Raw genomic sequence first — 12,568 nt, forward strand, 5'->3', positions numbered from 1 at the left:
AAACTTTTGACCTACCTTCCTCAATATCATTTCTTGAAGCTGCCTCCAGTAACATAATATTAGCAATAAACTGGATGTGTCCCTTATTTCCAGTCTTCTTTGGTTTTTTAACAAAATTATTTGACTGGGAGGATTTGCGCTTTTTAACGGTTTCCTTCTCCAGGGCCTTCTCGTATTGTCCCCAGCGTTTCAGCTGCTGGCTCCGTCGCTTTTTAGCAAGTTTGAGACGTTCTTGAGTTGACATTTTCTCCATTAGGGGGAGCTCTGCCATTAACTCGTTGTGATCCATGATGACAGAGAGTTCAGAATCACCACCCTAGTTTAAGACAGAAGTTAATCCAATGTCCGTGTGTAATCCGATGTGAAAAATAATCCTTAGATGTGATGGTGGGTGGGTTTTTGATTGTCCACCATGATTAGGGTCAAGGTCGTGCTGCTCAAGGTCAAATTCAGCTCAAGGTGAAGGTCGGATGGGTCAATATGAAAACCTGAAATGAGATGAACGAGAGAAATGTCCAGACTCTTTGAAAGCAAGAAGACCGGTGTGTGAAGATGTGTAAAATGTACAAGACCTGCAAATCTTACGTTTGTGTATTATTAGGCCTCTAGGCTCTAAGTTACAGACTAACCTCAACCAACTACATAGCGTTTTTGTCTTATTTGCTGTGTGCATTGCATGTACAAGAGGCCTTATTGAAACAGTGTTACCAGATGTCAATAAAATTGACGCAAATTCTTTCAGCTGAATGGCAGGAATTTCAATCCTCTGCCTCTTCATTTGTACATTGGAGGCCTTATGCACGTGCAATTCAACCAACAAACACAATGCCCAATGTGCATGTTTTGTTGTGCTTGCTTTCCGTGCAAAGAAAAGCGACAGGCCTTCACGCATTTGATTCTCGACTTATCGAGTCAAATGCTGCGTCGACGCCATTTAGGTGCATCAGTTGTGCGCATTGGCCTTCATGTAAGATAAACCTTTTGAACTGGTGCCCATCAACAAGCTATCAAAGCTTCGACACATTTTGTCAATACACCCCAAGTCAGAACTAGCACCCATGATCACCACCCATGAATGGATAAATAAGAGATAATTTGGGGACAATAAATCCATTTAAAACTGAGCGCTGCTTGCCAAGTTAATGACAACATGGACAATGCTAAATTTCCTTCCCACACTGATTACAGACAGGGACCAAAGATTATAACGATTCCCATGCTTTGTTTGTATAGAAAGGGTTAAATCAAACTACTAAAACTGATCCAATTACCAATGTTAGAATAATAATACACCTGAAGAATAAGGCCTACTACAAGTGGGCTTACATGTGGGCCTATTCTCTGGCAATCAGGTTGACGATTTTTCGCCAAATTATCACAATATACAGTGGAACCTCCCTTAGCAGACACCTCTCTATTAAGGACAACCTCTCTATTAAGGACAACCTCTCTATTGAGGACACTACTTTTGGTCCCAAATTGGTCGTTTCCATTCAATTTGACCCCTCTAATCAGGATACCACTCTATTAAGGATAGCCCTTGTCAGTCCCGAGGGTGTTCTTAATAGAGAGGTTCTACTGTAGGCCTACTTTGGGTACAAGAACACAATTTTTTTCATTCCCTGACTAATGTGAAGTTACATCAAAACCGGGTGTATTGAATTCTTCTTCTTTACACTGCTAGCATTCACCTCTTCACAATCACATTGGTCTGCCCAATACAATGTCAAACTCAAATGCTCAAATGAATGCAATCACATAGGCCTATACTACATGTATTATACTAGTGTGAGCACATACAGTTACACTAAAGCATGTACTCGAGTCATATTGGACCACACGCTGTCACCTGGCTTTTGACTAGGCCAAGACTTTAGAAGGAAGTAGCCTGATGAAGTTGATTATAACAGGTCTGAAGTGTATCCACATATTTACTTCCAAATGTGGGCCTAACATAGACTGTCTTATCATGCGAGTCACAACTTGTCAGATTTATCCATCGACCAATAAGGAAAGACTAATACTAGTAGAAAACTCTTAGTTAAGATTACTAATCAATAGATCAGACCTCATATTATCATAAGCCCAAAAAAGGAAATTGTCCATTTTTTGTATCTTTGTATTTTTGTTTTGTAATTTGTATCCGTTTGTATTTTGTCAAGAGTGATAAAATTATTATATTATAAAAGAGGACTTTAAAAACTTTGGCCACTCTTATCTAAACATTAGCCGAAACATAACCCTAATTACAGGTCAACTTAGCCGGCGATATATCTGCCATACCTGTTATAAATACAATCATTGATGTACACTACCACACTTTAGCATATTGCAAATCAATGCACTAAGGGTATACAAAGTATATGTCGTATAATTCGTGTACAAAATGTACACTGGGATTCCTATACATACACCAGCGACTAGACCAACACCTTAAACTTCAGAGTAGGCCGAAAGTTTCAAGTCAAAAAACCTTCACAAAACGTTATACCTACCAAAAATCGAGCTAAATTATCCCAAGTGATGCTAATTACAATGAGTGTGTGCACTACTTAAATCATTTGAATCTCTCCTTTATTAGTAATGACAAATAATCCACAAGTGAGTAGACTCTCCTTGTCACAAACCGCCAGCCATACTAGCTGGTTGTACACGCTAGGCGGCAGCACCGTACGAGATGCCGTCATTTTGTTGAGGACATAGGCACATCCCACGAGCAGACTGCACCTCAGCAGTTTAGTACCACAACTGAGGACAGGTTGTGCCTTTGAGACTGACTGTCTTCTTGTCTTCATGCTCTTGGCGATCGCAATGCATGTACACTCCTAGAGCATCACAATGCTCGAATGTACACAAACGTGACAAAGGATCAGAAGACCACTCATTTATGGAGAGATGAGGAATTGTTTACGCCAGTGCAAGACATCGGACCGTTTTCACATCGAGCAGCTGGGCTTAGCATACCAACAACTCGTCCTGCTGGTTATCGATTCTCTAAGCTGTTGAGTTAGTTGGTCCATTGAAAAGAAACAAAAAATCAATATGATATTTATCTCAAGAGTTTATTCAGTGACATTTCATAGAGTGCACCATTGATCACAGCTCTGAGGAAGAGACCAAAATACATGTGCACTAGGTAACATACATGTACACATACATGTACATGGAGAGTCCATGCAGGGCCAAAAATCAAAAACTGCATCGTAAACGAAGAATCTTTCCATTATCATTCACGAGTTTACAGACTTTTTACACTATTTCCACAGCAATTCTCTGCCACTGAAATATTGCAGTTTTAAAATCTGCTGCCTTGTAATCGCAGCAACTTTAAACATTACCATTAATTTATTTAGAGAGATTAACAATTTATATACAATATATATAATCCTATGTGGATGATGGATCCCGACGGGCTAATACAAGTACATCATAAGTCACCCATATCCAACATGAACACTGCACAGAAAAAGTGTCCAGAGTGATTCAGGGTGAGCACAAGACAAGCAAGCTCAGACACAAAGGTGTCATTCTGGGACACTTGTTCTGAGGGGTGTAACACCACGATGAAAAATCAAGCTGCCTCTCCATTTCTGGATATCCTAGCTTCCCCTCTGCTATCGCTTCCCCTCCAATGAACAAATGTCTAAAATTAAGTCTATTTCCGTTTTTTCAGTTCCTCAAATCTTCGCGTCAAATCATCAAAATCCACATCTTCTCCTCCTGCACTTGTTCCGAAACTGTTTGCGGGCGTATTGAGGTCATTCAGCGGGACGGAGGGTAAATCAGGCAATGTGCTGTCAACCTTCGGTGGCCCTGGTGGGGGCATCGGGAGTGTGGAGTTTTCACCACCGTTATCTGCAACGAAAAAGACTTCTTGTTGGATTGACATATGATTGATATTTCATGAACCATTCGTCATCACAAAGATACCTATTGGGCATGTGTTACAAGCTTCACCAGCTATCTTTTGTAATGGCAGCTAATAATACCGCGCTAAGTTAGTAGGTCTTGGCACCATGGCACCATAGTTGCATAGAGACAGAACTGTCTAGAGTCAGATAAGATCTGTGGTCTCTTTTCCCACCCATTCCTTTACAGGGTCCATCCAAATCCTCTTTAGTCGACCACATCTTCGGTTGCCTTCTACTGTGCCCTGCTGGATGGCATTTGCTAGGATTCCCTTGGCTCTGGTCACATGGCCAAACCACCTCAGCTTGATGAAGATGTTAAGGTGGATACCATCTTGGATTTTCGAGGTCACAAAGCCAAAATGGCTGCTGGTCACAAAACAAGGTTATGGAAATACTTACATGCTGGTGGCGGTGACGGATGTCTATTCATCACAGTGCTATAGGAAGGCAGCTGAAACGACACGAAAACAACAGAACTGAAAGATTTCATCGGCCATTACGATTAAGAGCCAATAAGATCATACGGACTATTGAATCCCTCTCCAGCCGGGGAGGATGCTTTCATCACAAGTTTCTATGTGAATCACTTGGAAGGGGTATTTTGCTGTTTTGGTATAGACAGGCAAAATCAGCAGATGTCTTGGATATGTGGCGGACATCTTTCCAGCAAGATGTCCACATATGGCAGTCAGCTGATGTCTGCGGATACTTACAGATTTTGTCCGGGTTTCCCCCAAGATGTCTTGAGGGTGATGGTGAGGTTTCACATTTTGATCTGAGGACAAGAACAAGGTCACGAGTGACATTTTTCCTCTGGTTTATGTCATCAGATTAGGTTGGTGGATTTGTACTACTGTTTCTCAGTATACCAGACAGTAAAGACATACCGGTAATGGTCAATTGTCAGAATGCCACCTTGTTCTCAGATCAAAAGCTGAACCAAAATTGTCACTTTATTGTTTAAGTGCTCCAAATGTGAAGAGTTACAAAAAAACGGAGTTAAGGAATCTAGGGTTTGGAGATTTTGCTAAAGCACCACAACCAAATGTTTCTATCACCATAAATGAGGAACCAGTGTGATCTAAGGAATTCAATCAAAACAAGCCTTCACCATAAGCTGTTAAAGGGAACTGGAACCGCTGAGCGATTTATTCAACTTTTCGACTTTCACCGCCCGAGAAAGTCAAACTTCCGACTTCCTATTCGAGTTCAGATTTGTAGCTCCGCCCCCAGTGCCCGAGCATGCGCAGTTCAATTTGTTATTATTGAGAATCATGTGAGAATCACGTGAGTCATGCGATCTTTCATTCATGAGTTTTCGTAGTAAATTCCAAGGTAGTGACGTCACTCAATGATTGACAGCTAGGCGCCATGTTTCATTCATGCCTCGTTCTGATCACCCGATACGCGGGAAATGAAAACGAGGTCATACGAACTGCCTTGGCGGTTTCAGTTCCCTTTAAACAAAAATCACATGGCAGCTTTTACAACATAGTCGGTGTCTCCCCTGGCTTCTGATTTGAACACTATGGACCTATCGGCCTTTGATCATGTCTGTACAGAGTTCCCATCCACATGACACCACAGATATCCCACCAAAAGAAAAAAAAGATCAGCAGAGTGCTTGCTTTTGAATAGCCTCCACTACTCAAAACCTCTGTGACATTGATGACAGTCAGTAATAAGCAATGCAACAACAACATTCATAACGGTCAGTGATATTTCATGCAAGTTCGGCTTTTAATTGTGCAAGTCCACAACCTTTTATAACCTGTCAGAAACAGAAGAAAACAGTAACATAAATCTCAGGTTGTGTACATACTTGTGGAAGGGGTTTAAATGCCGGCTCAGTCTGTATTAGGAGAGAAGAAGTAAAGACCCAACTATGTTTATCCATCATCAAAACTTGTAGTTTTTCTCAAACTTTTCTATCAAAGTTGTTGAACTCAAATTATCATTCAAACAACAAGTTTAGTAAGGAGTTCATCATATTTTGTAGAGGACAGCTTCTAAGAAGAACACAGCTTAGGTGCAAAAGGTTTGACCTAAAAGTCAGGTTAGTCTTTACAAGAAGCTTATACTGGCAGCACACAGAGGTTAACATGGTAACAGTAAATGTCTATGAGATCCAGGTGACAGAGGTCTTTCAAATGCTATATAAATAGATAACCGACATAATGCCATTGACGCCAACAAAACAAATGGTCTTTTTTCTGTACGACATGATATCACAGACATTTACGCCATGTGCTCCAGGCTTGACAAACCAGGGAGGAAAGCTAATGGTACCAGTACATCAAAACTTACATTTGATTCTGAACCTGAGGGTCCATGCACTACAGGGCCAACACATGGCAAAGGTGGTGGAGTGCCACTCGACTGTTTACAAAACAAAAATAATGCCGTGTGATTGAAAATGAAACAGGAACTGGACTAAAAAGCTCAAATAAAACAGAATGTGATGATGATCACCTACAACGTTAGATGTGTATGTGACAAATCTTGATATTGTGAGAAATGATATTTTCAAATCGAAACATTGCAGATTTGATGACCCATGTTGAAATATTTTTCTGCTTTGGCAAACGTTCACATGCAGAGAAGGGATTGAATTTGAGCAAAACAGAAAAACTTCTAAATCTTACCGGCGGACCACCTTGTGGGTCATAACTAGCAGCCGCTGGAGGGTAGGCAGAATTCTGGTTTTGTGGGGGACATGAGGGCTGTGACGGAGGGTACCCAGCATCCTGGTGTGGGTAGGGCACATGCGGCTGGCTGGGTGGATATGGCGCAATAGGGCCCATCGGCTGGTGGGCTGTGGCAACAGGAAAGTGTCCCCCGCCGTTACCTGGTCCTGGCCCACCAGGAGGCGGGTATTTCTTATCTTGACCTCCCGCCATGCCAAGGTCTATTAAGTCTTGGCCAACTGTTGGTATGTCATCTCCCTTAAAGTAAGAGGAAATGCCTCAAAATCGTGACTGACAAAATGGTCACATTTCAGCAACTCGACCCCAACAACAGTCCAACCATTCTTGGAAAGGTAACCAAAGGACAATATGATTCATTCGTGTTGTACGATGGACCATATTGATTATCACGGTAAAGTCAACTCATAAGAGTTTAAAATAACAAAACTAACTTCTTGAATGAACTGCTGGAGGATTTGGGGCAATCCATCTGTTTTTCTTGACTTACCATCATCACTGCTGGGTCAGGTTCAAATGGTACATTGTATGACCTTGCAATCTCAACCATATAACTTTCCAGCAGTTTCTTTGGGGGTTGATGCAGACTCAACTTGTGTTTTAGCTGAAATGTGAATTAGCGACAAACAGTAAAACGTATTCTGTAAGTTCGCCCACTGATGACACCCAGGGGAAGAAGAGACCATCTGTCAAAACCATGCAATTGAAATTGCTGATAATGGTCACACGATAGGAAAGTCAACAAGGAAGAAAAGAGAAAAACAGGGAGTTAACCTGAAAAAGACAAAGTGTAAGTTTACCTTTTCATCTACAGCCTCACAGTCACTGTGCTTACACATCTCCACATATTCTTTGCCATACTTGTGACTGAACTGTTTCATGATCTGGCAAAAGCAAACAAAACGACACAATCAAATAGAATAATAATCAGAGAGTAAAAAGAATTCTTTTCTGTCTGCTCGGTCACTGCTGCTACAATACGATTCATGACTAGCAAGGATTATTATCCTGTGGTCCAGGATGAGTACAACTAGGGACAAAAATTCTCATATAGATTTTAAAAATTTATAACTTTCTTGTCCTGAATGAGACACCTACTTCCCGTAACTCTGGGACGTCACCACAGACTCGCAGTGTCGACCAAATCACACTTGCAATCGGTTTGTCCAGGTCCTCGTCAACGCGACTGAAACACGAATGCAAAGTAGATCAGAAGGTTAAGTAAGTCATACATTTCAAAGTCCTTAGTGAACAAAACTAAAGTAATATGTAAAGTTTTTAGTAATTTTACAATGCTGGAATATTATTGTCAGGTGTTGGCCTACAGCACAAATGAGACTGCATGAAGTTTAACTTACGCCATGCTTTTGATCAAACCAAATCTTGCCAGCAAGAAATCGCAATACGATTCGATTATCTCGAGCGCTTCCACTAAGTAATCCTCTCGGACAATGTGCTCAACCTGGAAAGATCAGAACAAATTACCTTTTAAAGAAACGTTGCACTCATAACTCTTGACTCTAGAGGCTCTGAATATTCCAAATAGCTGTTTTAAGTTGCCAGGCCCTTGTATGGACTGCCAATGCCAGAGTAGTAAAGGATACGCTCCTCTTGTTTACAAATGCAACAGACGAAGCCTCTGGCAGAATGTCCACTTACCCTGATTCTTGCTCGGTCTTCCTTTCCTGCAGAAATGTAATCTGCTATCTCCTTTCGTGACTTTTGGGTCAATTCCGCTGAAAGCAAACAAAGTCATTGCTGGATAGATCACAACGGCAGCCAAAGGAAATGCTTGAATCAAGTTATTTTGCCAAGACTGAAATCGGTTCGGCGGGGCACACTCATCTGTGTTTTTTGTGAAACGTAAAGAGGGCCAACTTGTCCCGTACGCGGATTAGACCGTCGTGATTGAACGTTGCGTCAATGAGTGTCAATACTGTTGCATTGTCCTGAAGTCGCTGCGTCATCTGTGTTTTCTTCGAGGCAACAAAGATTTGGATTAGAAGACATGCCATTTTATTCAATTTGAATTAGAAGCGATACATACTTTTCTTTTTTTCCAATAGACGCAACCTCTGGATAGCCAGGCGCAGATTGGTCTTGAGTTTCTCATAGTTTGGCTTTGAACTAAACATAATGATGGATCTGAAATAAAAAGAGACATTAAACTAACACAAGAACATAACGGAAATACTGTAAAACACGGTTTACTTCTGGGATGATGAATAAGTGCCTCTTCGACTTCTTCGAATCAAAATCCAGTAGTCTCAGAACCTCCCCCACTAAATGTCCCACACAAGACTGTGTAGGCCTACTGTAAAAAGATTGAAAAAATACGAGAAATCTTCTTTTCAGAAAAACGCCCGAGAGTATGAACTACGTCTACCAACCTTAACTTTGCAATATATCGAATGTATATGTGTTACTGGCAGTCACGAGAATATTATATTGAATTGAGTGATTGTTGAAATGAGTCACAAGAGCATGACTTTTGAAAGGGTTTAGTGTGTCAACTCGCAATGCGGAAGTGTTTGTAAACAATAATTCATTACGATTTTGACCGATTCCGCTCCTGCCGTGGAGAAGGTGTCTTCGCAAGTCTATAAGACAAGACGGCTCCTATCCGGTTTAGTACAAAAAAATTAAGCCTCGTGTACAGACGCCGGGGATTGTAACCGCGGACAAGAGATGTGCAAGTGTGAGGTCAACCACAGGTGTCTGTCTGCTTACTACACAGGCCGAATGGACAGCAGTAGTTCAGATAATATGTTAAGAGCAAGCTCTAGTGAACTCACACAACTGTTTGAAATGGGGGAGCTCCCCCAAACCCCCGTCCTTCTGACATATTTAGCCAGTACATTGGGGGATGAGTCCCCCAAACCCCCTCCCCCGTTCTCTGAAAGTGACAGGTTTTAGCCAGTTCATTGGGGGAAGCCCCCCCCCCATTGGACTCTGAAAATAGAATTCCTTAGAGACACTGAACCACAAGGCCCCACAAAGAAATAGTCCCCGCCCGCCCCGGTAGCTGTCTCATATCTGCTGACAGAAGCAGCCTTTTGTGGTGAAATAATAATTGAATTTTCCACCTGCTAGCCTAGATAGGCCTATTTGTGTATGTTTCTTAAATTAAATGCATCTTGTCATTAAAGGGGGACTATAAATTCACTTGACCGGTCACCGGAAGCCGATGCCCCCAAATCGAGTTCATGACGAGTGAATTGCCGTCAAGTACCAGTCTCTGTAATCAGTGAATGGAGGAGAAATCAATCACTGGGGTCTGTACACCGGACCGAATGGACAGTAGTTGTTTGAATAGTGAACCGGATAAGAGCCGTTAGGCCCTACGGCGCTCCGAATTGATTCTTGTTGCAGGTAGACTCACGCCGCACAGTCCAATGCTCCTTACCGGGCGAGACGGAGGACGAGGCCGGTCCAAGGCGTCCGTAGTGTAGCAGACAGGCAGGCAGGCAGGCAGGCAGTATAGTTGCAGCTGCGACGACCAACGCAAACGAGCGATTTTTGATGTGCATGCGATCGTGATACCAGGTCGCGCGCAGTGACAATAATCGCTCATCTAATTGAATGACCAAACGTTTCTGACAAACAAAAGAATTTATATATATACATGTATCATATTTCGTTATTACACATTGCTATCCAATTTGCAGGATAATATTCAGGATAATTGAATTGAGAAGCAAGGCTTGATCCCGCTCTTGCAGGTGTTTTATAGTAAATCACCTCTCCACCAGCTAACCAACTAGCCCACCAACCAAAACTTCCAACAGACATGATCACGTGGTCACATCGTGACATGATGGCCAAGTCTACTTCCTGTCTCTTGCCTTCTACAAATCTGATGTCATCGTTGACGGCATGCAACGCCGACTTTGCCCAGTCAATGCCATTTGAGCAAACGACAAATGAAACATTTTTGTACTTGTCACGAAAATAATTCATCGATCTGTTAAAGTAATCTTCATCTGGTACGAGATAACCGTAACTTTTAAAAGGTTCGACAAGGATGTCCCCTCTGCGGATATGTACTGCAACCAGAGTAACGTTCTGCTTGGAACCTCTTAATGCATCCAAAACGCCCGATGCTTCCTTTGATATCTCTGTATTGAATGTGAAATGTCTTCGGATTACTTCGTTATATTTTGAGAAATACTTCCACGATTGTCTGTATCCCGTCATTTCGGCCCTTGCGCCCTTCAAGTCCAAGTGTTCTACGTTGTTGCTGTAGGCACAGCTCTGTGATTCTCCAATGACGGTAAGTTTTGTGAAGTCCGTCCCCTCCGCATAGATGGTCGGGTCTCCAAGTATAAACATTTTTGGGAGTAAGCCGCCTTTGCTGATGAATGGGACGAGGTTATTCCTCATGGCGGTACCAACCATGGCGGAATATTCAAACATCTGGTTTCCAGTCCCGCCATTAAACCTCGTGGTAATTTGTCCACTGCGCATGGCGCCGGACGTTGCAATTTCAGTGGAAAGACTTGTTGCTTCCGTCTCTTGGCGTCGCGTAAGAAGTAATTTTAGCAGCAACGTATGATTGTTTGTAGTCCGAATGGTTTGGTTATAAACAGGGTTGGAAACCACTTCGAAGGCTGAAGCCTGCGTGTTCCTAATGATTCGCCCCATCCATTTTTCCTCTGACGCCAACATGTAGCCGGCCATGAAGCCGGTGATGGTCATAAGAATTGTCAGAAACACTTGAATAAATTTGAAACCTGGAAAGGAAATGAGGACGCATTAGTGATTTTCAATCTGGCACATGTCCGAGTGTTGGAAATACTACATAATTGTTCTGAATATTTCTCTCTCTGACTCTATGGTATCATTCATGCTAAAAACAATGCAGGGTCAAAGATAATTGACTTTGAAATGAGCTCAAATGCGTAGAAATAAGTGTCGATGTCCGACTGTCACGTGACTAAAACGTCATCAATATCTTATTCAAATGACCTTGTGAGCTATAAATAGTAACTTCGCGGAATGCTATTGCTTACAAGATTTCAAATTCAAGCCAAAATGGTGATACCTCTGGTCAACCCTTAACGATCACCGCTCAACTCCAATATTAAGCAATTAAATTACATATTGATAAAAAGCCTACCGTTGGTTCTCTGCATCATTTCGCTAAATGCTCCCGGAATGCACAGAATTGGAAAGGTCAGGAAACGTTGACATCCTTGAAGCATGCCATTCTTCTATTCATTGGTCACATTTTTTACCCAAGTTCACCAATATTGTCCATAACTAATGAATGTCTTGACGATTTACGCGTGTGTATCAGCTTGCACAATAATATCATTCAACAGTGTACATTTGCCTGTACATTCGAGTACTTTGCGCCCCTTTATCAGATTTTCGTGATATAGTAATGTCCACTCAGAAACGATTATTTTATCACGCAGTGCAAACATGATTATGTAACGTTTAGACTAAAACTGCGATATTAGTGACAGACAAGGAATACCGGTATCCAAGATACGACATATCATTAAAGGAAAACCTGTAAAGGAATCAAACTACACTACATGTTACATGTGTGTAGGCCAATGTACCGTGCAGATATGATGGTGATATATTGGCGTCATCGTCAATCATCCATGACACACGTAAATAGGTGCATTTTTTGCACCAGCACAAAGGACCCCGGCAAGGCCTTTGTGGCCCTTAACCGGTAGACCGTTCATTCACGACCGTGAATTGATTGGTTCTCAATTTGAAAAAAGGGAATTGCCAATGGATTGGACTATTGTTGTCATTTTCCTGGCCGAGTGGAACCGACAACCCCAAATAACAAAGACAATAGTCAATGGACTTGTTCTTCGTGTGTTGAAACAAGTGTGCCGTTGTCCACATTGAAGTTGATATGTCTCATAATGACTGGTTGTCTTTCATTGACCTTAATGCGACAACGGTTATCGAAATATTCTTTACAAT

The 12,568-nt window shown here is 41.9% G+C and overlaps 3 protein-coding genes across 14 annotated transcripts in view; all 3 read right to left on the minus strand.

The window, feature by feature from the left end:
• Positions 1-2,632, minus strand: part of LOC135496383 (protein phosphatase 1 regulatory subunit 16A-like) — a 54,950-nt gene extending 52,318 nt beyond the window's left edge. For all 9 annotated transcript variants that reach the window (XM_064785696.1, XM_064785695.1, XM_064785690.1 and 6 more), the window contains exons 1-2: positions 2,496-2,632; positions 16-488 (exon numbers count right to left, since the gene is read on the minus strand). In XM_064785696.1, the coding sequence (XP_064641766.1) occupies positions 16-289 (274 nt within the window). In that variant the 5' untranslated portion in view covers positions 290-488; positions 2,496-2,632. The remainder of the gene's footprint in view (positions 1-15; positions 489-2,495) is intronic.
• A 411-nt stretch (positions 2,633-3,043) lies between these two features.
• Positions 3,044-9,144, minus strand: LOC135495954 (IST1 homolog). Of its 4 annotated transcripts, none has more exons than XM_064784999.1 (12): positions 9,007-9,144; positions 8,664-8,761; positions 8,276-8,352; positions 7,975-8,078; positions 7,715-7,802; positions 7,417-7,500; positions 7,107-7,220; positions 6,557-6,856; positions 6,219-6,290; positions 5,734-5,763; positions 4,311-4,362; positions 3,044-3,855 (listed from the first exon to the last, which is right to left on the minus strand). In XM_064784999.1, exons 2-12 carry the CDS (start codon positions 8,749-8,751, stop codon positions 3,656-3,658), a joined length of 1,209 nt encoding a protein of 402 aa, XP_064641069.1. In that variant the 5' UTR covers positions 8,752-8,761; positions 9,007-9,144; the 3' UTR covers positions 3,044-3,655. The 4 variants fall into 4 exon arrangements, with proteins under 4 accessions (XP_064641069.1, XP_064641070.1, XP_064641072.1 ...); XM_064785000.1 differs by lacking the exon at positions 9,007-9,144 and adding an exon at positions 8,850-8,918; XM_064785002.1 differs by lacking the exon at positions 5,734-5,763.
• Positions 9,145-10,246: 1,102 nt separating this feature from the next.
• On the minus strand, positions 10,247-11,314 carry LOC135495322 (galactoside alpha-(1,2)-fucosyltransferase 1-like). The gene has a single exon (XM_064783789.1). The coding sequence runs from the start codon at positions 11,312-11,314 to the stop codon at positions 10,247-10,249; it is 1,068 nt and encodes a 355-aa protein (XP_064639859.1).
• Positions 11,315-12,568: the final 1,254 nt, after the last annotated feature.

Source organism: Lineus longissimus, chromosome 11, assembly GCF_910592395.1.
Source record: "Lineus longissimus chromosome 11, tnLinLong1.2, whole genome shotgun sequence".
NCBI classification, from domain to species: domain Eukaryota; kingdom Metazoa; phylum Nemertea; class Pilidiophora; order Heteronemertea; family Lineidae; genus Lineus; species Lineus longissimus.

Coding starts and splice junctions, on each gene's coding strand:
- LOC135495954 (XM_064784999.1), bottom strand. CDS start 8,751: ATGTTTAGTTCAAAGCCAAACTATGAGAAACTCAAGACCAATCTGCGC. Junction 8,079..8,275: donor AAGACCGAGCAAGAATCAGG/GTAAGTGGACAT, acceptor TGATCTTTCCAG/GTTGAGCACATTGTCCGAGA. Junction 4,363..5,733: donor CATTTAAACCCCTTCCACAA/GTATGTACACAA, acceptor GTGTCGTTTCAG/CTGCCTTCCTATAGCACTGT.
- LOC135495322 (XM_064783789.1), bottom strand. CDS start 11,314: ATGACCATCACCGGCTTCATGGCCGGCTACATGTTGGCGTCAGAGGAA.